The sequence below is a fragment of the Tetrao urogallus genome (genome assembly GCF_951394365.1).
Source record: "Tetrao urogallus genome assembly, chromosome: Z".
In the NCBI taxonomy this organism is placed as follows: domain Eukaryota; kingdom Metazoa; phylum Chordata; class Aves; order Galliformes; family Phasianidae; genus Tetrao; species Tetrao urogallus.
Window position 1 is genome coordinate 59,429,429 of NC_136816.1, and position 22,857 is coordinate 59,452,285.

Sequence of the window (22,857 nt, forward strand, 5' to 3'; positions counted from 1 at the left end):
ACTTCCTTCACATTTACTTCTGAAGTCAGAAGTAAATTTTCTCAATAGAAATAACTTTAACACTTATTTCTTAAATAAAAATCTCTTAAAATTCAAACCTCCACATATCAGCTTCATTTGTTTTCATACCTGGTAAATTCAGCTTTATGCAGGGGGATTGGTTGTCCCTTCCTACAGGGCACTTGTACACATCTCCTGTTCTTTTCTCAGGTTGGCCAACTAATGGAGAACCAATAAGTACCCTGCAAATTAAATATGTTATCTGAAATTTCATCTTCCACTAAATGCATGAGAATTGGCAAATAAAATTTACAGACAGAACATACCTGCAGCAAGCTCTTCACAAAGAATGTAGAATGGAAAATACAAAAAGTGTCTAATATTGCTCATTCAGACACATTAAAAAGAAGCTCTTCTGTTTCTTCTTTAAAAAGGAACATGGAAAGGAAATATTCCTATATACCAAATATATATTTAAATAGTATTAGTGGGTGGATTTTCGAAAAACATTGTGAGCAGTATGGAAGGAAAAATATGTTTTATTTGTGTCATTCTTGATTGTTAATATATTTTAGGAGAAAAATTTCAAATGTCAGTGCTGAGCAGGGATCAAATTCAAAAGGGGAGGCTCTCAAACACCAAGCAGAATGTCAGTCAGCAGTTCAAAATACATTACAGATGGCTTTTATTCTGTGCAATTAAAAAAAAAAAAAAAGATTATATGATCAAAAATCTCTATTCTTGCATAATATTTTGTAAGAACTAAAAATTAACATTCACTCCTAGATTCAGTGTTTCAGCAGAAAATGCTTTTTAGAGATGGCTGCTGTTTTTGTTCTCACATCTTTGTCAGCCTTGCTACCCGGTGAATGGCTGACTCCATTAAGTGAAAGGAAGAATACAAGTTAAAATGGAATCATAGCACATGATGGAAACAGAAACCCTGCCATTAAGAGTAATAGTTATGTAAGATTTGCTCCTGGACGCTTAGGTGATTATGAGTAGTTACTGTGAGAACTAATTTTGCCTTTGATCATAGATTAATGATTCCAGGCAGAAGATATATGAACCAACTACAGAATACAGGTAAGATGTTGTCTAAGGATTTTAAAAAGAAGCTGAAAGGAGAATTTAAACCCAGTACACCATCCAGCTTCCAAATGGATATACTGAAAGAGCTTATTGTCATCCAGTATGATTTTTTAATATTTAAAAGCAAATCAAATGGTCTGAGCACATATTATATCTGACTGATCTTTCAAGCTGAAAAAAGAACATTACAGCATACACCAAAACTTAGAAGCATGCACAACAACCTCTAGTGCATCTCTGACTTCCATTTAACTGCAGAAAAGCTGAGTATGCTTGACATCGCACAAGAGGTGATCAATCTCAGTAGGACTATGACCACATATTGTGCTTTTTTTCAGAAAAAAAAAAAAAAAGAAGAGTCCTGTGAATTAAGTGGTTTGAAAAGCCACTTTATCTGTTGGCCCAGTGGACTCTACTTTTTCTTTGAGAAACAAGTGCAATCTGGTTTTAAGAACATCTGTTTCCGTTGAAAAACTCTACCTGGGATATTTAGGTAGAGTTATAGCACTTGACAAAGCACCACAAAAGCTTTTTATATTTAAACTACCAGCCTGCAGCTTTCTTGCTCAGTATGTTGTTACACTGCAGGAAGCTGAAAGCTTGAAAACTTAACAGCAACTTGGGAGTTCAGTGTTCACAGATGTTGACACTCATTGGCTTAGACTGTGGTCTTCCTTCAGCCAATGGGAGAGTAGTAACTTCTGGCTCATATATTTTTTGCATGTACAAGGTTTCAGGACAGTCATCGGCAATATTACTGTACAAATACCTGCTCCTAGAATGGACGCCACTTCCTAAAAGTCTAAATTAGCTCAAAAAAGGTCATTATTTATCTTTCTTTCATTATCTGAATGCAGATTGGTATTTAAACATCCTGCAACAAAGACAGTCAAGAACTAGCACTTTCAAAAGCAGGCTTTGCGATTTCATTTCAGTGAGCACTTCCCATGCTGTGCAGACTCAGACACCGAGCAGGCCTGGTGCCTGAAGAAAGGATCCACTGAGGCACCGCGGAACAGTGTGGCTGTCAAGCGGCCACATGTCCTTCATCCCAGGCTGCCAGAAGTCCCTGGGGTTTATCAAGAATGTCAGATTGCTGGCAAAGCTTGTGGAAAAGCAGAGAAATCAGCTAACAATGATGCAGACCTCAGGGTTCCCAAACCTTTCACCATTCAATTGCTATTTCAGTCCTCCAACCCCATGATTTGCTTGTGATGTTAGTTCTTACGAGGCGAGAGCATAAACTGCTTATCAAAAGACTGACAAGTAATGATAATGGTAAGCACACCAAAATCAAATTTATAATTCAGGAGAATTATAAAAGGAAACGGCAGGTGAAGAAGGCAACGCCAAGTCCCAGATGACAATATATTACCAACTGAGAGATACAATTAGGCCTCCGAAAGAGAAGCTAGGAATTGTATTACTAAACATTTTGACAGAGAAACCTTCTCACCACAGACACCAGAAACTCAGCTCAGATAATGACTGACAGAACACTTCAGGAAAAGATATGTAAAACAGGTTAGGTGCAGCAGGAGCAATTTCACTCATGATACGTTAATACTGGAAAAGATGAACAATTATTTGGTAATATGGAGAATGGTAAATGGAGAAAAGAGGGCTCGGACAGAACATAAAGCTCAGCTCTAGCATGGAGAGAATTTACCCAATTTATGAACTCATTTCTGTCTTTGAGGAAATCACAAAAATATAAATTTTGACTTTGATTTTTTTCACCCAAACTTTGCATGCGTCTCTATGGCGGTTCATCAGTTTAAGAAATCTGATGAAGACTGACAGAAAGCGATCCTGCTTAAATATTGGGCATATTTAGAAACACAGTATAGAACTTTAGTCACTGAATATCTGATAATTCGGAGTTTAAACTTAAGAAAAAAATCAACTTACCATTTTCCTTCCTCATTTTCATACTGTTGAACAGTGTACCCAAACATGTCTTCAAGTGACCCACTGAAAGTCATTGCATTTTTCACATCAACGTTGGATGCACCAATGAGGTGAATGAAAGCTAAAAAAAAAAAAAAAAAAAAAAAAAAAAGTAGCAATATGCATGAAAACCAAGACTTTTAGATAACAAGGTTCAGTTACTGAAGGTAAATGACAAGGGTTGAAAACGGCATTTTAAGCATGCTTACCATAGCTAGCAAGAGACTTAAAATGTACTTTCTCAGACATACATACACAGCTATATTTAGAGATGGACTTCTGCAGCCAAAACCTATATGTTATTTTGAAAAGTCAAAATTACTGAATTACTAGTCAACATTCCCACACATACACGAAAATAAGGTTTTTTCACTTTTCTATGTTCTGAAATTCTAGCAGTGATTTCTTCTACCCTTGTTATGCTAAAGTAAATTTTAAATCATTGATTCATCTGCAGAGTGGTGCCTTTAATACAGAAGAACCAAAACTTAGTCACATTTATAAAGCATTAAGATTAGTTGAACAAAACAGTTATATAGAACTTTTATCTGAAATAAGCATTTTATGATCATTTGCTGAAATTTAACAATTAAAAAATCAAAATTCATAATGTTTGCTGGATGTCAAACCATTCAAATAATGACCAGTTTACTAAAATACTTCTGTTACTCATTACTGAGATGATGATGTTCTCATAGAAAGCTTGTTACTATAATTAAGCTCCCAAATGGTCAATACTAATCTGTCTCTCTCAGCATTTTATTTCCTGCTTACTGCAGTAAAATATCACAAAAAGACTATTTATCACATAGTAGGTATTTCCAGTTTCACTGAACAGCAGAAAAAAGAAAAGTTCGTGTTATTTCAGCTTTATTTCCTCCAGTCAGAGTCAGGAAATACAAAATAGGGAGCATACTAAAGCAAATCTTAGTTTTATTCTTCTGAAAAGATTAATTATAAGCAATGGGGAAAAAAAATAATGGGAGACAGTATGATGGGAAAAAATTTGCAAGAAAAGTAATTCATGCATCTTCTGCCTTTACTAATTGTTTAAGTATAATTTTTAAAAATGTTGCTATTTCTCTTTATGTGCAAAGGATATTTTTCTCCCTCTCTCTTGGTAATCAAAACGTAACTAAATCAATAAAATATCCCTTAAAAAAAGTAGTGAATTGTCATTGTCTTAAATGTTTTTAATAGCATTTTGAGAATAAATATAATTGCTATTATTTTTTGACATAATGAGTACGATGAGAACATCATTACATAGATTCCCAATTTACCTCTTATACAATTAAACAGTTCCAATGAGATTGCCTATGCAATGTCTATCACACAACATTCACTTCATTCATTATTTCTTCACAACAATACAGCTCAGAAAACTATTGTGATTTTTACAGCGTATTCATTATACACTTGGTCCCTGAAGTTTTCTGAATCTGAGATGTGATCCACTCGAACATTTTTAATTTTAAAGAATATATATTCTTTTCTAGATTCCAATGTAACAAAACCTGAAAATGTGAAATGCTAAACAACAATGTTGACATTTTCTTTTTGTCTTCTATCATTTGCTACTACTTCCCTAAAGCCTCCTAATTCTGAGAGAGGTCAATTCAGAACCACAAATAATAATAGCTTTTAAGAAGTAGAATTAGAAAAATTAGAAGTTGCTAGGAGGGGTTAGACTGATCAGAAGTAAAAACGAGGACACACCACAGAGCAGGGAATGGGCCTGTAGATCTTGTTGACAAACTATGTTTTGTATGCTAAATAGCATATATTCAATGGATAACTAGGTTAATAAAACATAAGACCATAATTTACAAACCATATAGAAAGTGCATCTGATTCAGAAAATGTAGATTAAAAGAGTGGAAGACCACACAGGAGGAGCAGCTATATTTTCTCTCTGTGTATCAGCTTCCATTTACTCTTGAAGATCAAATGCTATATAAAGACTTGATTTGATCCAGTAAGGCTTTCATTTTCCCCAACTTCCAACTTCAGTTTAGCTAGAAATCAGATGTTCAGAAGTTTGATTTTATGATACATTGTCTGGGCTATTTTACTATGCAAACACACAACACAACCTCCTGTGGCTTCCATGTTGATCACAATATATCATGATCGTACTGAATAAATGTAAAAGCGTGCAGATGGCAAACTGAAAAGCGGAGTTAGTAGTGATCAGTGCCACACTGATACACTGCCAACTAAGAAAACTAAGAACAACTTCACTTTAATGGTTTTCAAGTTTTCTTTCATTTCTTTCAGTATGTTATAAAAAATTGGCAATTCACAGTTCAGTAAAAAACTGAAATTGAGACTGTGAAAATGATGCTTTATAAGCACTATATAAGCAAGTATACATATAACAGTATTTAGCTTGTATTCTTCCAGATTAGCAGTTTCTCTCTAAGTAGTATGCATTCTCACCTGGTTCAAGGAAACTGATGCTGGAAAAGTAAAAAGAGTACTGGCAGAAGCCAGTGGAAAAACAAAAACTACAGTGATGTTGGAGAGAATCTTGAAAGCTACATGGAATAAGAAGAAAAAAAAAAAAACAACAAAAACCTGCACTTTTTTGAGGCATACGGTGCTTGGCTACATACATAGTCACAATCACCGTAGGTAAATTAAGATTTTGAATGATTCTGTGATGTGTTAACAGAATGACTAAGAAGGTAGGTCAAAGTACAGATCAGGGACGCACAATATAAATGTTTATCAAAGGATAAAACTGAAGTTTAATGTTTTCTATGTTCTCATTTTATAATAAATGAGAAACTGCTGAAGAACTGGGACAAGGACCCTCTCACTGCTGATTTGAAGAGTACAAAAACTTGCTAGTGCACATGGTATTCATAGTTGAGTACAGTCTGTACCTATGCATGAAAGGTTAACACTCAGTCACCAAGACAACAAACCAAATATTATTGTAATAAAGTACTGCAAACCTAGAGTAGTAGCTCATACTTGTCCAGTAGCCACTAATAAGATTTTTCCTTCCTTCTGTTATACTTAACAGAAGTTTTAACCAGACTTTCATGCTGTCTGCCTGATTGTTGTGTTAAACTAGACAAAAATGCTTAAAATAGATTTTCCTGGTACTCGTCTGTGTGGTTATTGCCTGGACCTCTAGCCTCTGCAGACAAAGAATTGCAGAAGAGGCACCCACATTTTCTCAGAATAGTTGAAAGTAAACATAACCAGAATGGCAGCACAAACTTTAACACCTGGCTCTTGACTGCTGAAAAAAAACATCACCTCAAATCACTCACAATAAATGACACCATGGAAAGTAACTGAACCGAGAGAAGAGAGCATCTTCAGTTTGGATATTTTGTCTCTGTATGGTCTGTAGCTAATAACAATTGCACCCTCTATAATCAGAGGCTATTCTTGGAAAGGACAAGTTTGTACATTACATTCAGCAGAGCTTACCATGTTGGCTGCACACCACTTCTCTACATCAGAATTTCGTCAGAATCACCCAGGAAGTCAAACACTTTGTGCTACAGCATTTTAAAAGCCCTTATTAATTCCTCTGTAATTTGCTAGGAGAGATTTAAATAAAGCAAGTCTGAATGCAGCCATGAAAGAAAAAGCAGAAATGTCTTATGAAAGTATGCACAACTAGAAAATAGTGGGAAAGTCCAAAAAAAGTGCCTGTAAGAGAAAAAAAAGAGAAAAAAAAAAGCCTGTAAGAGAAGAACAGTCTGCATCCTTCCTTGGCAGTAAAAGAGAAGTTTAAAATGAAAATTAAAATAACACTAAAATATTTTATAGACTTAGGAAAAGAAAAAAAAAGAAAACAGAAAAAAAGAAAATGCTGCTTTGGTGTCTTGTAGTTATATTAGAATGGTATTTTAAATGATCTGTAAGCAATATAAGAGTGCAGTGTGGAACAGTGTGTTTGATAAAATTGTAATGAAACCTAAGTGACATCAGGAAGGATGACCAAGCTTCTAAAGCTAGGATGCATGACAATTAGCCAGGGGAGTAGGATTGGGAATATTGCCTTGGACTCCCACAAAAGCATAACACGAAAACAACAGAAAATAATATCATTCTTCACAATTAGACTGCCTCTGACTGGTAGAAAGGGAAGATTAAACATGCATTTGCTTGCAAATATTAAAAAAAAGTGGTATTTGTAACATGACGTCTAGCATACAAAAGTAGATTATTTACATGTGCACTGAAGGGGAGAATCTTCATTTTACCTTTTACTTTACGTGTAATAATGTCACTGCAGCACTATACACAACTTATGAAATAGAGAGTCAGTTACTGAGATCCCAAATGGAAGAAAACATGCTTGTGTGGTACAATCACCATCTGTGAGCTGGAAGGCCAAAGTGCTTTGTCTTCGTGCTGAAGGCCACAAAGGCTGTGGCAGGAGCCTGCACTGCATTCAGCTCTGGCTGACTAACTATCGTTGTATTTCAAATAAAGCTGTAGATTAAGAAAAAAAGAATGGAGAAAAGTTTAACTCCTGGAAATTTTTCAGTGGAGCTTAAATTGAGCTATTTACTTTTCAGGGCTACAAAGGAACCTTTGTTTAATTTTGCCTCCAGCTTTTTTCTTTAATCTTTAACCTTTGAAAAGGAAAAGACTTACTTTCTGGAGTGAGCCCGTATGATTAAAAAAGACTTATCATTAAATGTAGATAAATATCCAAAAAAGACACAGAAGTGCATGTTTGGAAATGGTTCCAGGTTCAGTAGCTACTTGCTTTTCAAAGCCAAATTTCAAACTCATTAAATAAAGCTTCCTCTGCCAGCTTTTGTACTGAATAACTTGTACTGGAAAATAGCTTTATAATGTGGTGTCAAGCCTGAAAATACAATGAATCGAAGCTTTGTAATGTGATTTCGAATGAGTAACTCAATGCAACAGTTAAAACTTCTGTACACATAATAGCAGAAACCAAGAATATCTGTTCCACTCAGCAGCTGTCAGAATAAAACCATTTTGTCCAAAGTTTGGAACATTTAAAATCATGCCTCTCACTGGAACATTTCTTAGCATTTTGCAGTTTCTCACAGAAGGGAGAAAGTCTTAAAAATATGCAGTCACTTACAGAAAAAAGTGAGGTCAGCTCCTAGACATGTACAAATGTATACAGGCTTAGAAAATTCAGCAGCTTGCTGAAAGGCAAATAATTCCCAGAAAATGTTTGAGCTCATCTTCAGTGATGTTCAGGCCATCTTTTGGGTGTACTTGCTCCATTAATACTTTACAATTTTCAAGAACCTGAAGTCCTTGTGTCTGCCTCTAGCCACATTCTTCTCTGTTGTCAAAGACCATTCTTCCCACCACATCTGCTTCTTAACAACTATCTACCTATTTACTGATATTTTTTTTTAGATTGAAGATATTTATAGTTATTTGCAATTAATTCAAATTTCAGACAAAAGTGAGGTTAAAAGGTCATGCATATTGTTTTCTGGAATGAAAGTCAGAAGTTTAAAAGGGAACAAAACGTTAATTTTGTGCAAAAAAGTTAACTGAATAAACAAGGATTTGTTATGCTAAAAAAAACCAAAAAACAAAAAACACAAAAACACTAAAACATGTTCCTCACAACACTCTAAAACTACTAACAATCTGTACATTTTCTTCAATGCAAGATTTCTCTAGACTGATAGGAAGGATCAAATATGATGTTTCAATTAATTTTCTACGAGTTTTCCATGTGCCTAGTTACATTGGATCTCAGTTTTGCCAGCTGATGTCCTGCTGCCCGTAAATAAGCCCCTGTGTAGCCTCACTGAGACCAGTACAAGAAGTCAGGTACAGCTGTTGCTTCAGGAAACACATGCTAAAATCCTTAGCAAGCATTAAATCCTGAGTGATTTTTCACCTGACTTCATATTGTTAACTGGACTGCTAATAGGCTTATTTCCAGTAAATTTTGTTTCTGTTACACTAAATGAAAAGCCCACGTAGATTAAGTAACAATCTTACACTTTCTTCTATACAAGGATGCAGCTTTGGAGTATCCAGAGACTTATTATTATTATTATCAGGCTAAATAATTTCTAAATATTTCTAAATATTCTTTCCAGATTTCTAATGATATTAACTTCTGTAACATGTTCGGCAGGAGGAAGCAAACTCAATTTTTTTCTACTCAAACAAGGAGCTCCTTAGTGCTTAGTGCTCCTTTTCTAGCCTTATATAATCAAAAAAATCACTTCAAGTAACAGATTCCCCAACATTATGCTTATGACTCAGTCTGAAGATGTTGCAACAACTGGGACTGTGCAACAACTACTTCAAGAAATGGTATGCCCAACTTGACACAGGACTACTCCCTTACTGTTAATTATCAGCTAGTTTACACACATTTTTGAATCAGAGTTGAAGCTCAGATGAAAGACCCCAGATATGTTATCAGAAATTCCAAGACAGAGGTGTTAATAGGTGTTCAAGTGCAAGCATTATGACTATCCTCCACTCAAAAACAGTTTATTTTGATAGATTGATGACTTAACTGCAACATGCTCATATCTTTCATAATCCAGTGTACTAGTATACAGTTTACTGTACGGTCAAGGAAGACAAAGCACTGAGTTGGAGTAAATTACTACCTGTTAATGTTCAAATGTCAAATATCACTGTCCATATTTCTAAGCTTATGAATCCACCATCCAGGTGGGGACATACACACCTCAGAGTTAATCTCAGATGTGTATAATAAAAGAGGAAAAAAAAAAAAAAAAAAGAAAGAAAAACAACTTGCAAACTACAGTTAATAGGTAGAGAAGGAATACCTTTCCTTGTATTTCTGATAATAAGCCACCCATGATAATTTTTGTTGGTATACCTAAAACACCTAGAAGTCCATCAAGAGAGGGGTGGCCAGCAGGGACAGGGAGGTGATTGTCCCCCTCTACTCTGCTCTTGTGAGGCCCCATCTGGAATGCTGCGTCCAAGTGTGAAGCCCCCAGTGCAAAAAAGACAGGAAGCTGTTGGAGAGGGTCCAGAGGAGAGCCACTAGGATGATCAGGGGACTGGAGCACCTCCCCTATGAGGACAGGCTGAGGGAGCTGGGCTTGTTCAGCCTGGAGAAAACAAGGCTGCAGTGTGACCTCATTGCAGCCTTTCAGTACCTAAAGGGAGCCTACAAATAGGAGGGGAATCAACTCTTTGAAAGGGTTGATATGTGTAGGATAAGGGGAAAAGATTTTAAGTTGAGGGTGGGGAGATGTAGGTCGGACATCAGGGGGAAATTCTTTACCCAGAGAGTGGTGAGGTACTGGAACAGGCTGCCCAGAGAGGTTGTGGATGCCCCGTCCTTGGAGGTGTTCAAGGCCAGGTTGGATGGGGCCCTGGGCAGCCTGGTTTAGCATTAAACGTGGAGGTTGGTAGCCCTGCATGTGGCAGGGGGGTTGGACATTCATGATCCTTGAGGTCCCTTCCAACCCAGGCCATTCTGTGATTCTGTGATTCTGTAACACTCATTTTCTTCATTTGTATCATTTTTTAGCAGATAGAACCACTATGTCGCTCCATTTTCCTATGTTACTACTGCTTAAAAATTATAATTCCATGTTTCCCTGTTCAAAATATTTACTTCAGTGGAGACCTGAAAACTAAGAGTTTGCTAAGAGTTCTTAGCAAAAGGACTTTCACATCATTTTTTCAAAGTTGCTGAATCAAGGGCAGCTAACTATAAGTTGCAGTAGCAAAAAACAAGTTGATTTTTAAAATGCTGAACTCCATTTAAACTGCACAGGTTAATACCATAGCAGCCTAATAGAGAAAACACTTTTACAAAGGTAAATATCCTAGTCAGGTTCTTTCGTTCAAAACTTACTACTGCTCATTGGTGAAAGGGAAGGTAAACCAAAGACTGTATGATTTCTTATCCTATCTAAATAAGAAATCTTCCCTCGCACTGTGTAGTTTAAAGAATATGAATCGGTGTTTTCTGTTTGCAAAGATTTTTAATTTTAACTGAGAAATCCAAGCAAATGACCACAATAGTCCTTAAGTCCAACCATCCATGATCATAAATTATTTCCTAATGTAGAAATGGCCAAAGAAACCACCACCACCTGCCTGCCATGAAAGACACAATACCCTAGAGAAAAACTGAGTATCACCAAAACAAAGGCTTGTTCACTGTTCTAAAGTCTGCTTTTGTAATTGCATGGAACCACCACAAAAACGACTGTTGCAGCACAGGCTGATTCATAAACTGCTGTTATGAACTTTTATTCACCTTACTGAAGCAGCTTTACCCTCTGCGTGATTTAGGACAATCATAGAAACTTTTACAGACTCATTATTTTATATGTTGGTAGCTAACCTCCAGTTTATTTCTGAGGTGAACATCATTTACAAGCAACTGATGAAAACTAAACTTCTGTAAGTGGAATAATGTACTAGCATTTCAGAAAGTGGCATGCAGGGCTTGCAAAAAAAAAAAAAATCTGATGAAGTAAAAAGGTCAACTTTGCATCTGTATCTCACCACTGAAACAAAAGCAATAAAACAATTTTTAAAACAGCAGTAACATTTACGAAGAACAATATTATTACGTTCTGTGTTATATATTTGTAGTCACTATACCTCATTCAATTAAAATTTTAAGAAATTATCCAAAAGCCATGGATTAATAATATTGAGTAGCAACATTGTGAAAACTTGATGAATAAGTGCCTCATAAGTCATTTCTGCTAGTTTTAAAAATAAGACAGTCTAGTAGGATAAAGTACATCACCACCTCTTTTGCTGTTCTGTTGTCGTAGGGATTTTATTAGGAAGCCAGCTGAAAGTGTCACAGAATTTCTACTGCAAATGTTCTTTCTTACTGATCAAGAAACAAATCAGGGAAATTTAGAATTAGCCATTCAGAGATTTTAAGAGGAAGGTTTGTGTCCCTTCCAAAAAAATTAAAGCTGGACCCTAGAGGGAAGAAAACAAACTGCATCTAAAAGTCGCGATAAGAGAGAGCTGTCTACATGCCTTACTGGAGCTCATAACTTATGTTTCCTACCCACAACACATGAAATAAATCTCATTTTAAGATATCTGTCCAGCTCTGCCCTGTTCAGAAAAAGGTATTCAGGCTCTACGGGAGCTCCAGAGAGTACCTTTTACTCTTTCTTTGAAACATCTTCATCAACTTCATCCAAATACCATCAGACCTTAACAGTGAGGAAATTTTATTTTCTTGTGTAAATGCCACTTGTCCGGGGTAAATAGAAGTTTGTAAAGATAAAGTCAGATACTCTGGTTCAGGTGATATTTAAGAATGAATTGGTTTCTGAAGCCAACAAGAACTGCAAGGGTTGAAAAAAGACCCCCTACAAAAGAAAAAGAACCTAGTGCCACCTACTTCAGTAGCACAGTTTTCCAAGCATTTGTTCAAGTACTTGCTATGCATGGTACAAGTGCTCCTTGAACTCTGGCAGTTTGGGGCTGTGACCACTGACCTGGTCATGAGTCTTTGGTCTACTGCTCTTTGGATACTACTATTGCCTTCATATACCACAGGCATTTCTAAACTGTCCAGAGATAAAGAGGATCAATTGTTAATGTCTCAGCTCAGAGTCTTGAGGGCGATCATTGTTTCTGAAGGAAAAACATTTAAAGATCAATGAAATAAGCCTCATGTCTATTTGCAAACAAAATGCTCAAACATTATTTTAAAGAAATCATTAGTTACTGGAAGGCACTCAACTGACAGATAGACAGGCAAGTGCGCATTAAACCCCTATCAGGTACCTAATACAAGCATCTTCAAACCACCAGCTTAGCCATGGCTTGAGAAACAATTCCTCCTGCTCCCTCAACCCTGATAAGAGGCCAGTATTGTAAAAAGTCACAGATGTGGCACAAATGTACATTCTAAGTATTGTAGTCATATAAACAGGGCAACTCAAAATGCCACTAAAACAACAGCAGCAAGCACTCTCTTCTATACAGAGCATAGGATATTGCACTACTGCGTCCAATCTATTGCTCACAATCTCTATAACAATCTCTCTTAACAAGGTCCACGTTAGAGACCTTTTGCTCCCATTATTCTGTCTGAAAGGTTATTCCAATCTTCTTATGTTCCAGTAATAGAAATTTTCTGCTCTCTGACACATATTTACTTCTTGCTTGTTCTTTTGTCAAAATAAGAGTACTTAAGCTAGAGAACCAGGCAGTTTTAAAAGCGTTCTAGAAATAAAACTGAAAACATTTGATTTCAAAATATGTTTGTACAAAGCTCTAAAGATTTTTTCAGTAAGTTTCAATTGTGCCCTGCTTGAAAAGACTTTTAAAAACTTTACAACCTATACGGTCTAAGCATATCTTCAAAGTTTGGAAAGGTTAGACTTACTGTTGTCAGTATATATTGTCATCGTCTATTTTGTCATTTCTGAAATCTTAATAGGATTTCTGTGTGAAAATAGAAATAGTACAGGATCATGCAGGAAGATTTGCATGAAACATGTGGACAGCTTGCAATCGCTTACGCAATCATAAATCTCTTTATCAAGAGGTTTGTATGCTTGACTAGGCAACTAAATGACTGCCTATTATTATATTTGTAATAACTGATGTCTGAGATTTAAGTGAAAAAGCATAAAGCCTTGCACTTTGGACAACTTAATGTAATTGTCAGGTTAATAAAAAACAGTGCTTCCATTGAAACATAAGTAGAAATATATAATAAAAACACCTTTCAATATAGTAACTTCTGACTTTTTCTAGCTGCTTCTTCTCAATACATTCATCCTCAGAAACTCTGTAACGTTTATTTCAATTACGTTGATATTTTTTCATTAAAAATTGACTACAGACCATGCTGAATGCCTTTGTCTTTCACAAAACAAGAAATACTGCTTTTGTATTTGTCACACCACATATGACACTTGTCTAGCCATCCCATCAGAAATTGTACTGACTACATAATGAAAGGATTAGCAAGTTCTCTTGAGCTCCCAGTATCACAATTCCTAGTCCCAGGCTTAAAACTCCTCTTCTTTGGATACAAGATTAACCATATTAGCTGGTGTCTTAGAATAGAAAAATTCATTTGGAAGAAACTACAGATATTTCTAACATTCTACTGCTGCTGCTTTCAAGGATGAAAATTCATATTCAACACAGCATCTCATACTTTCTATTATACTGTAACTTTTCATTCTTCCTCACCGCTCCGGAATTTGGGAACATTCCCTCAAGATGCAACTGCTCCTTTTCTGCCTTTTACCACAACTGCCTGAAGTACCATCCGACAGTGAAGCAAGCTGCTGCTGCCCCAGGTTTGGCAGCTCTGTCTGACAGCAGATGCTCCCCCAGTAACAGGTATGGAAAAAAAAAAATCTGTTTAAGCTCCTTCCCTCTTACCTACACTATAGCAATACAGCAATTTTGATTCAGGAGAGGAATAAATTATACAGGGATAAAGTGCTCATCTTTACAAAAGGGATGGAAGTGTTTTCATAGCAACTATCTGAGTAAGATAAATGACAAACAATGTAATCAGTAAATTTCCCAAACGCACAAATCTGAACACTTATGCCACTATTAAATATTTGAGGTCCCCGGCTGAACACTAGGGTCAGTGAAAAAGATAATTATCTTCAGCAGAACCTGTTGCAGGTTTCAAAACTTCAGAAGCCTTTGAAGGAAACATTAGTGAGCAGTTGATAATCAACTATCAGACATTCTAAATGCAGCATTTGTTACCTAGCAACTCTAACTGAAATTTTGAGATCTGTAGATAAGGATCAAGTCTTTGTGGTAAAGTCACCGTTTCAGCTACAAAACACGACCATGAGCTAAGAGTCATTAGCTTTGTCATGAAGACAGACTCACAGAATGGCTTGGGTTGGAAAGGATCTCAAGAATCATCAATACGTTCTTTGAATACGTTCTTTTTTTTTTTTTTTTTAACACCAACCTGTATTCAGGACTATTTTCTGAATTGCAGAGACTCTGGTTGCAGTATGTTATGCAGGTACAGTCCCAGCTTTAAATCAGTTTTCTTTCCTATCAAGATCAAAAACCTAAAGATCATCTCCTACATGCCAAGAGATTCAGCACCCGAGTCAGTGTGGAACACTTCTGCAGTATATGGAACAAGTGCTTTGCAGAGATGTTTACAAAACAGGGAGCACTTTTAGCCTAGACCAACAACTTATCAGAAAAGGATCTTAAGCCTCATACCTTCCATTCTGTATTACTCCTTAACCCCTGGACTCTTTCCTCGCTATTCTAGGCTTGTCTTTGAGTAGGAATTGCATTCTGGACCAGAGGAAAAAAAACTCCATAAAGTCCTGTATGTACATTCCTGAAAAGAAGGACTAGTTTCAAGCAATTAACATTCTCTAATGGAAAAGCTACTTTGCCAGAGAATTCTTGATCATTTCTAATTTGACTTCGAGTAACTAATAAAGCAATATGAAAGTAATTACATTAGCTATGAATATAGCATTTCACAAACAGCAGGCAATAAATTAGAGACTCCTGCAGAAAAGTCTGAAAATGCTGGCAGTGTTTGAAAGTCCTGCTTCATGTTGCATTTCCCAGGAGACACTGATTATTTTCAAAAAACAACAATCAAGTATCGTTTCAGAGAACTTTTCATCACACTCCATTTTAGGTTAAAAGATGACAATTTTTGATGAAAACTATACTACATTTCCAGTAAAGACAAGTTCATAAGCTTACAGAGAATATGCACTAAACTTTGTATTCTGGATCGCGAAAGCAGTTATTCACGAATCAAAGTCAATGCCCTACATGAGTCAAGTATAAAAAATGTGGTAAGACTAAGTATTGTGCTTATTAAGCAGTTCTTAGGACAACTGTCACAAGAAGCTACACAGTCAATGTTTACTCTTTCCTCTACTGAAATAGCCCAGGCTTGACCCATGTCAGAGCCTGAATTAAGAACTGCAACAAAAACCACAAGATCCAAAAGGGTAGGCATTTTCTTAACTCTACACTAGCAGTACAGTAAGTTTGCAAAATACTCTCCTATAATAAACACAGTAGTCTCTAAATCCAGGCTGTGGCTATTAAAATACCAAAGACACAGCAAAATCAACTACTGCAATGACTTCATTTTTACTTTATTCCCATCACCTTAAAGCAAACAGAAAAATCCTAAATCCCGAAAGCATTGAAGACCTTGTCCTAACATTTAACTTTTTAATAACTTGCAGGCATTTTACAGGAACTGAGATGGAACAGAACACCCACAGCTCTGTCATTCTCCACATTAGCACAGTTTATGGCAGAAGAAATATTAATAGTTATGAATCTGAGCCACCTCAACAGCACCCAGCTCAGCATTTTAATGCCTTCATTTCAAAATAAAAATTTTAACTGCATCTTGAAAAAGGGAAACATAAAAGCATCAGAGAATGAGAAAAAAACAAAGTCTGAAATTTTGCTGTATTTAAGAAGGAAGAAAGTAGATTTCTGAAGAAATTCCTTAATTTCTTTTTAATACAATTTGAAGGAATTCAAATTCTGAATTGTAACAAGGATTCTTATTTGCTAACACTCTAATTGCAGTTGCATGTTGTTAAAACTGCTTTCTTTGATCATCTGTAGAAGAAATAGACCACACACTGGACAAACATAGCTTCATATAAAACAACAGAATGAACATCTTTGGAAAATTTTTCTCCGGTGAAATAAGAAATGTAATCTGCCAAAACAAAATAAAACAACCCTAAAAAAAAACCCAAACAAATAAACACATACACACAATCCCATTTATATTCCCACCTTATCTTTACAAAACGTAGCATGTTTTTTGGATGGGTGATGCAGCATCTGGACAGCAATTAAAGAAGCTCAATTCATATGTAAGTCAGAGAAGGCAGCTATAATACACTTTCATAAACAAATGCAAACAAGTGACAGCAGCTGAGATATGAATTAAATGCTTAAAGTTATATGATCAGGGCTACTTAACATTTGCAAAAATGATACAAAATGATGAAAATTACCCCAGATTATTGCATGTCCTTAAAAGCATCAATGAAGTTACATCACAAATTCAGCTGAAGAGCTACTTGGCTGTTGTTATGATGAGAGCAATGAGAGAATGGTCATAAGCTCATTTGTAACCAGTTCTTAACTCAAAGAGTGTGCAGCAGTGAACACGTAAGAAAGAAAACTTCCCCAGGCCAAATACTATTAAATGGGGTGTAATTTCAATAAATACTTATCTTTTATTTAACTTAATAACTAGCAGGATTATTTTGGTCTTTCTATGATGGCAACATATTATGAAACAGACTTTATCCTATGATATAATAACAAATGGATGAAAATGCCAAAGATAACAGAATTAATAAACTAGGGTCTGATCTCAGTTAGTTTGCAAGAGTTAAGTCTATGAAGTAAATAAACAGATTTATTATCAAGACAATTTCATGATATATTTTAAAGCTTTCTTCCCAACAAAGACAGTAAGTATTAAAAGTTTTGCAATGTGTAATCATTTATTTTGGAAATTGAAACACTGGAAGATAAAACAAGCTACTTGCTCAACGATTTATCTCACAACACAATACAAAACCCAAACTTACATACTACTGAAATTAATAAATAATGGTAAAAAAGCCAACTTCCACATTGTGGACTGGTTTTATTTCATGCATATCTAGTTCACAAGACTTGAGTAAGTGCTAACAGAATGGGAAAATATTTTTCCTCTGATTTGCAGATAACATGCAAGTTCTGTGTGTTATCTAGACACAGACCTTAAGGTGTTTGCCAAACAAAAATCTTTGTCAATATAGGCTTTCCAGCTATTTAAAATAATTTCAATTTTGAAATATATTAACATCCCTGGAACTGTGCCAGGTTAAGCATCTGCATGACTGAATATAGCCTACTTTCAAAACTATGCCATTAAGCTGTTTCCTGAAACAGGATGCAGTTGTCTACAAAGTGCATGCATATTTATTTTACTACAAAAATGCTTACAAAACAAGAAATGCCACCCTTCCATACTTTGGACAACTGGATTTGTACTTCTTTTAGAGAGTTAATGACATGATAGCAGTAGCTAGAAAAAAAAAATATTTGTAACTTTCAAATTCTGTGTAGAATTGTTACTTTAATTGCAAAAATAAAATAAAGAAAGAATCACTATGGTTTTTTTTGTTTTTTTTTTTAACCAAATGCTTGCCTGCTTGCTTCTGCTTTGTGCATGCTACCGTAACATAGGAGACACAGACTTAAAAAAACTGTCACTGTAACTTTCTTACAAAAGTTTACAGTAGAAATTCTCCACAATTTCCTTTTAAAAAATGGAATAACAGTCTTAAATTTGGTCTGGTCTGTAAAAATACCAAACCATTCGATAGCTTGTCTTTTCACATCTGAGGGCTTCCAATTCAGTACAACTTCCTACCAACAAATTAAGGCTGGTGTTTCGGTTTATGTGACTTAGCAATACTTAATATCAAACTCACAGAGCTGGCACAAGTCAGCACTCAGAGCACCGTTACTTTCTTTTTCTATTTGATCTAGCATAAAACTTTCAGGTTTTTGTTATTTGTTCCGTGGTTTTTTCCAAATGAAATTTATTTTTAGTCAGTCTCCAGTTCCCTCCTCCACTGCAACATTTAAACAAGGAATGCTTATTTACTCTCACCACCTTCATCACCACACACTGGTTTAAACTGAACAAACAATATGCTACGGTCAATTTCACATGCGTATGCACATCAGAATCTGAAAGCAGTTTGTGCTTCTTCACCCTAAGATCTCATTGTTCAAGTGAAGAAATCAGACTCATTGTGGCTTTCACTGAACAAATCAAATAACTGGAGAAGTAACTTTATTTTTACTGTTGTCACTGTCTTAAGCTAAAATTCTACTTACAAGTCTGTAATTTTTATCTCCACATGATAATGTATATGTTTTTAAACAGGTAACAGATTATGAAATTACTTCTATTGCTTGTTGTAAAAAAAATTCTAATAAAGACTAGAGACCTGGTTCTTTAAGCCTTACTCATATATTCATATGGCTGCTTAGAACTGGGTACTAATTAGTTTCAGTGCTAATTCATCAGAACACAGTGGTAACACACATCCCTTGACAACTACCCTGTCTACCTCCTCCCAAATCCCCTCAAACAATGTCCCAAAGAGCATTTGGAAAGACTACTGAAACAGACACATTGAGCTTCACAATCTGTCAGGCATCTACTGCCACATTAAAGAGAAAACTGTTACCCTAATGAGTCAAGTTTCTGAAAGATCACTTCAAACATTTCACAGAAAGCCTCTAATAGATGATCCCATTTCTCAACCTTTCTTTTTAGGATATGGTTAATGAGTTCCTAAGAAGACCAAGCATAATTTATGGTTAATGAGTTCCTAAGAAGACTAAGTATAGTTTGGCTGTCTCACATGACGGATTTTCAATTTGTAATACTGTTTTCACACATTTGAGCTAAAATAAAGAGTCTGACACAGTTTTCTGCTTCATAGTTTATTATCTTTTTGTACACATTCCAGAACATTAAGCTGACAGTCTGCTTTAACATGAAGAATAAGCAGCTTTGGGGACTAAGATCTGTTTCTGGTACTGCTGGAGATCCAGGGTGTAACTTGCAAAACCAGTCAGCTCTAAATCTCAGCATTTTAATCATCTTCACCATAGAATAGACATCAATTTGTGTGGTGAGAAGAAACACATAGTATAAGAAATACTATCAAAAACATAAGTGACATATCATGGTAAATCTGCACACAGTATTTTGGAAGGGAAGACTTTTAATGTCATTTTGATGTCAGTTGGAAGGGATACTGTGAAATGAAGCCACTGTTGTCAATCCTCTTCAGAGCTAGACTCATCCTCCTGGTCAGAGAGCTCAGCAACAGGGAAGCGCAGGATAGCTGCTACCCCTGTCAGCTGGCCAAGCTGCTCCCCAGACACATGAAGGCTGGAGAAAATGCGCACTGTGCCCATGTTCTCCCGTACACTATCTACCAATTTAACATATCGGGCACGTGTAGCCACATCCTGGTGCCGGAAGAGCTCATCACTGATCAACAAAGTATCAATGGCCATGGCTTCATTGGCCTTTTCCACGTGTTTTAGGCCATAAAAAGCCCGGTCAGGCTCATGCTGCAACATTTTATAGAAGTCATCTAAGGCTTTGACCTCACCAGCAGCCTTAGTGTCAGAGAGACGGCTAGTTACAGCTGGGTCACAAAGTGCCTCCTTCAGTGCGTACTTATGTCCTGATGATGAATGCACCTGGAGTAAACAAAATCAGAGATTCTTTCTTTAGTACAACATACAATTCTCTTGATTAGCCAATCACAAGTAGCTTCCACAGTACATACTTATCTTGATAATAACCAACTTGTCTCTTCCTTGAACTCTACAACTCTTTTCTTAATTCTTCTCCTACAATGCAAAGCTTAACCTAAATCCACAACTGTATTTTAAGTGTACAAAAAAAAAAATTGATTCTCTTCTACAGAAACTTTCCTGAATAAGCAAGCTCCTGCCTAAGGCAGGAGCATCTCAAAATACTGAGAAAACTTAACCCTCTTTATTTTAAAACATACAAGAAGATGACCTCTTAAGACTGAAGACATCCAGCACAAAAGCATTAAGTCCAGTGTAACTGCATATTTCTATGTTTGTTTTTACACATTATCATCACTTTCCTGTATATGCAAGAGCAGACTTCTTAGTGTAATTTAAGACTACCAAACCTTATGACCATTAAGAATAGGACCCTCCCCATTCTGAAAGTACAGATTAGGCCTGCAAGAATCCTTATGAAAGGGAAAACTTACTTTTTCAATCTGACTTCGCCTATTTCAGTGAAAGGTAAAAACAAACAAACAAAAAACAACAACAAAAAACAACAAAAGACTCCAACCATTAGAATCAAGAATATGAAGAAATATTATGGTCCACACAATCTACATCTAACAGCAACATTAACTAATCCACACCACTTCCCTTCCTCTTTAAAAACCTTAAGAAAGATGCAATGAAATTTACATGTTATACAGCATGGCCAATTAACACTACAGTTAAACTGCTTCTCAATTTGTATTTCACTTTTAATTGTGCATTAAATATGTATTTAAAGCCAATATTTCCTACATTTCCTGCTAAGTTACCCTAGGAAAAAAACATTAATACCGATTACAGGATCACAGAATCAATCACCAAGGTCGGAAATGACCTACAAGATCATCCAGCCCAACCATCAACCACCAATCAACAATAGCTCTCACTAAACCATACCCCTCAACACAAAACCCAAATGTTCCTTGAACACCTCCAAGGTTGGTGACTCCACCAACTCTCTGGGCAGCCCATTCCAGTGCCTGACCACTCTTCAGTAGTATTTTCTAGTGTCCTAAATCTCCCCTGGTGCAGCTTGAAGCCATTCCCTCCAGTCCTATCACCAGTTACATGAGAGAAGAGCCAAAACCCAGCTCACTACAACCTCCCTTCAGGTGGGTATAGAGAGCAATAAGGTCTCCCCTGAGCCTCCTCTTCTCCAGACTGAACAATTCCAGCTCCTTCAGCTACTCCACCTAAGGCCTGTGCTCCAGACCCTTCACCAGCTTTGTTGCCCTTCTTTGAACCTGCTCCAGGGCCTCAATGTCTTTCTAGCAGTAAGGGGCCCAAAACTGGACACCACTGTTTCTGTGATTCTGTGTGTGATTCCGTGTGAAGTTACCCAAGGAAAGAAAAATCTCTGAATGTTGCCTAACTACTTTGTAACTTGAGAGGCATGACAATATGCCTTTCTATTACAGCATCCCTTACGATGCTGTAGTAGAAAATTATTTTCTCCAGTAAGGGTATTATTTCCCCCATCTTCCTTGTATTTCTTTTCTGTTAGCACAGACAACAGCTCTTAACCCACTTCTTAAACTTTTTAAAGACAATGTATCTCCTTACCTGTAAAAACTTGGATCTGTTCTCCAGTAAAAGTTTGTTGTCAGTCTTGACTGCCTGCTGGAACATGTAATCACAGAATTGCTCTCGAACGAAGCCTGGGCTGGCCACCAGGACACACTTCACCACCTCAAAGTTGATGTGCCGCTGGATGGCCTGCACCACCTGTTCGTAAAACCTCTCTAGGGCCCGGTCATGTTGGCTGCAGTTTCCTTTCCGTTTGCGGGGGATGTTCACTTCCACCTTGGCACGAGTGAGGGTCATGCTGGGGGTAACCAGGCAGACGTGAGCCAAGCCTTCCTGCATGACCACAGCTGCCACATCAGCACTCCACGCTGGGTCGCAGGCTTGCTCGATGCGCTCCAGCACCACGCTGTCCCACTGCTTCTTTGCCAGCGTGAACTGCCGGTTGGGCTCCAGCTCGATGGTGTGGTAGGCCCCCATCTTGACATACTCATTCTCCTGGATGTTGGTGCCTTTGACCCGCAGCTGGCAGGCCTGCGAGTCGAAGTCGATGGTCTCCACACAGAGGGTGAGGGTGGTGCGGATGCGGTTGCTGCCCACGCTGCCCGTGGACGACTCGGTCTGCACTTTGCGGATGGTGGAGGCCCGCAAGCTGTCACCCACCTGCAGCAGATTGTAGGTGTGCCACATGTCCTCCGGCTCCTCGGGGATCAGCGTCACCTGCCCCGCATTATCCTTCTCCAGGTCTTTCCTCACCAGCTTCATCCTGCCGGCGCCTTCTCTCTTCAGCCGCGGCGGCAGCGGCCCAGCCGGTCTGCCCGCCCCGGGAGGCTTAGCGGCGGGGCCGAGCGGGACGTACTCGCTACTGACCGGTCAGCCAGGGGCCTATCCTCCTGACAGCTGACGGCACGCGGCCCC

At 37.1% G+C, this 22,857-nt stretch overlaps 2 protein-coding genes across 2 annotated transcripts in view; both read right to left on the reverse strand.

Moving 5' to 3' along the window:
• Positions 1–22,857, reverse strand: part of ITGA1 (integrin subunit alpha 1) — a 72,129-nt gene that overhangs the window by 41,969 nt on the left and 7,303 nt on the right. The window contains exons 2-3 of the mRNA XM_079548063.1: positions 3,004–3,124; positions 130–242 (exon numbers count right to left, since the gene is read on the reverse strand). Coding sequence (XP_079404189.1) covers positions 130–242; positions 3,004–3,124 — 234 coding nt within the window. The remainder of the gene's footprint in view (positions 1–129; positions 243–3,003; positions 3,125–22,857) is intronic.
• On the reverse strand, positions 19,870–22,704 carry PELO (pelota mRNA surveillance and ribosome rescue factor; the record flags this gene model as incomplete). Its single annotated transcript, XM_079548635.1, has 2 exons — positions 19,870–20,301; positions 21,979–22,704. 2 exons carry the CDS (start codon positions 22,702–22,704, stop codon positions 19,870–19,872), a joined length of 1,158 nt encoding a protein of 385 aa, XP_079404761.1.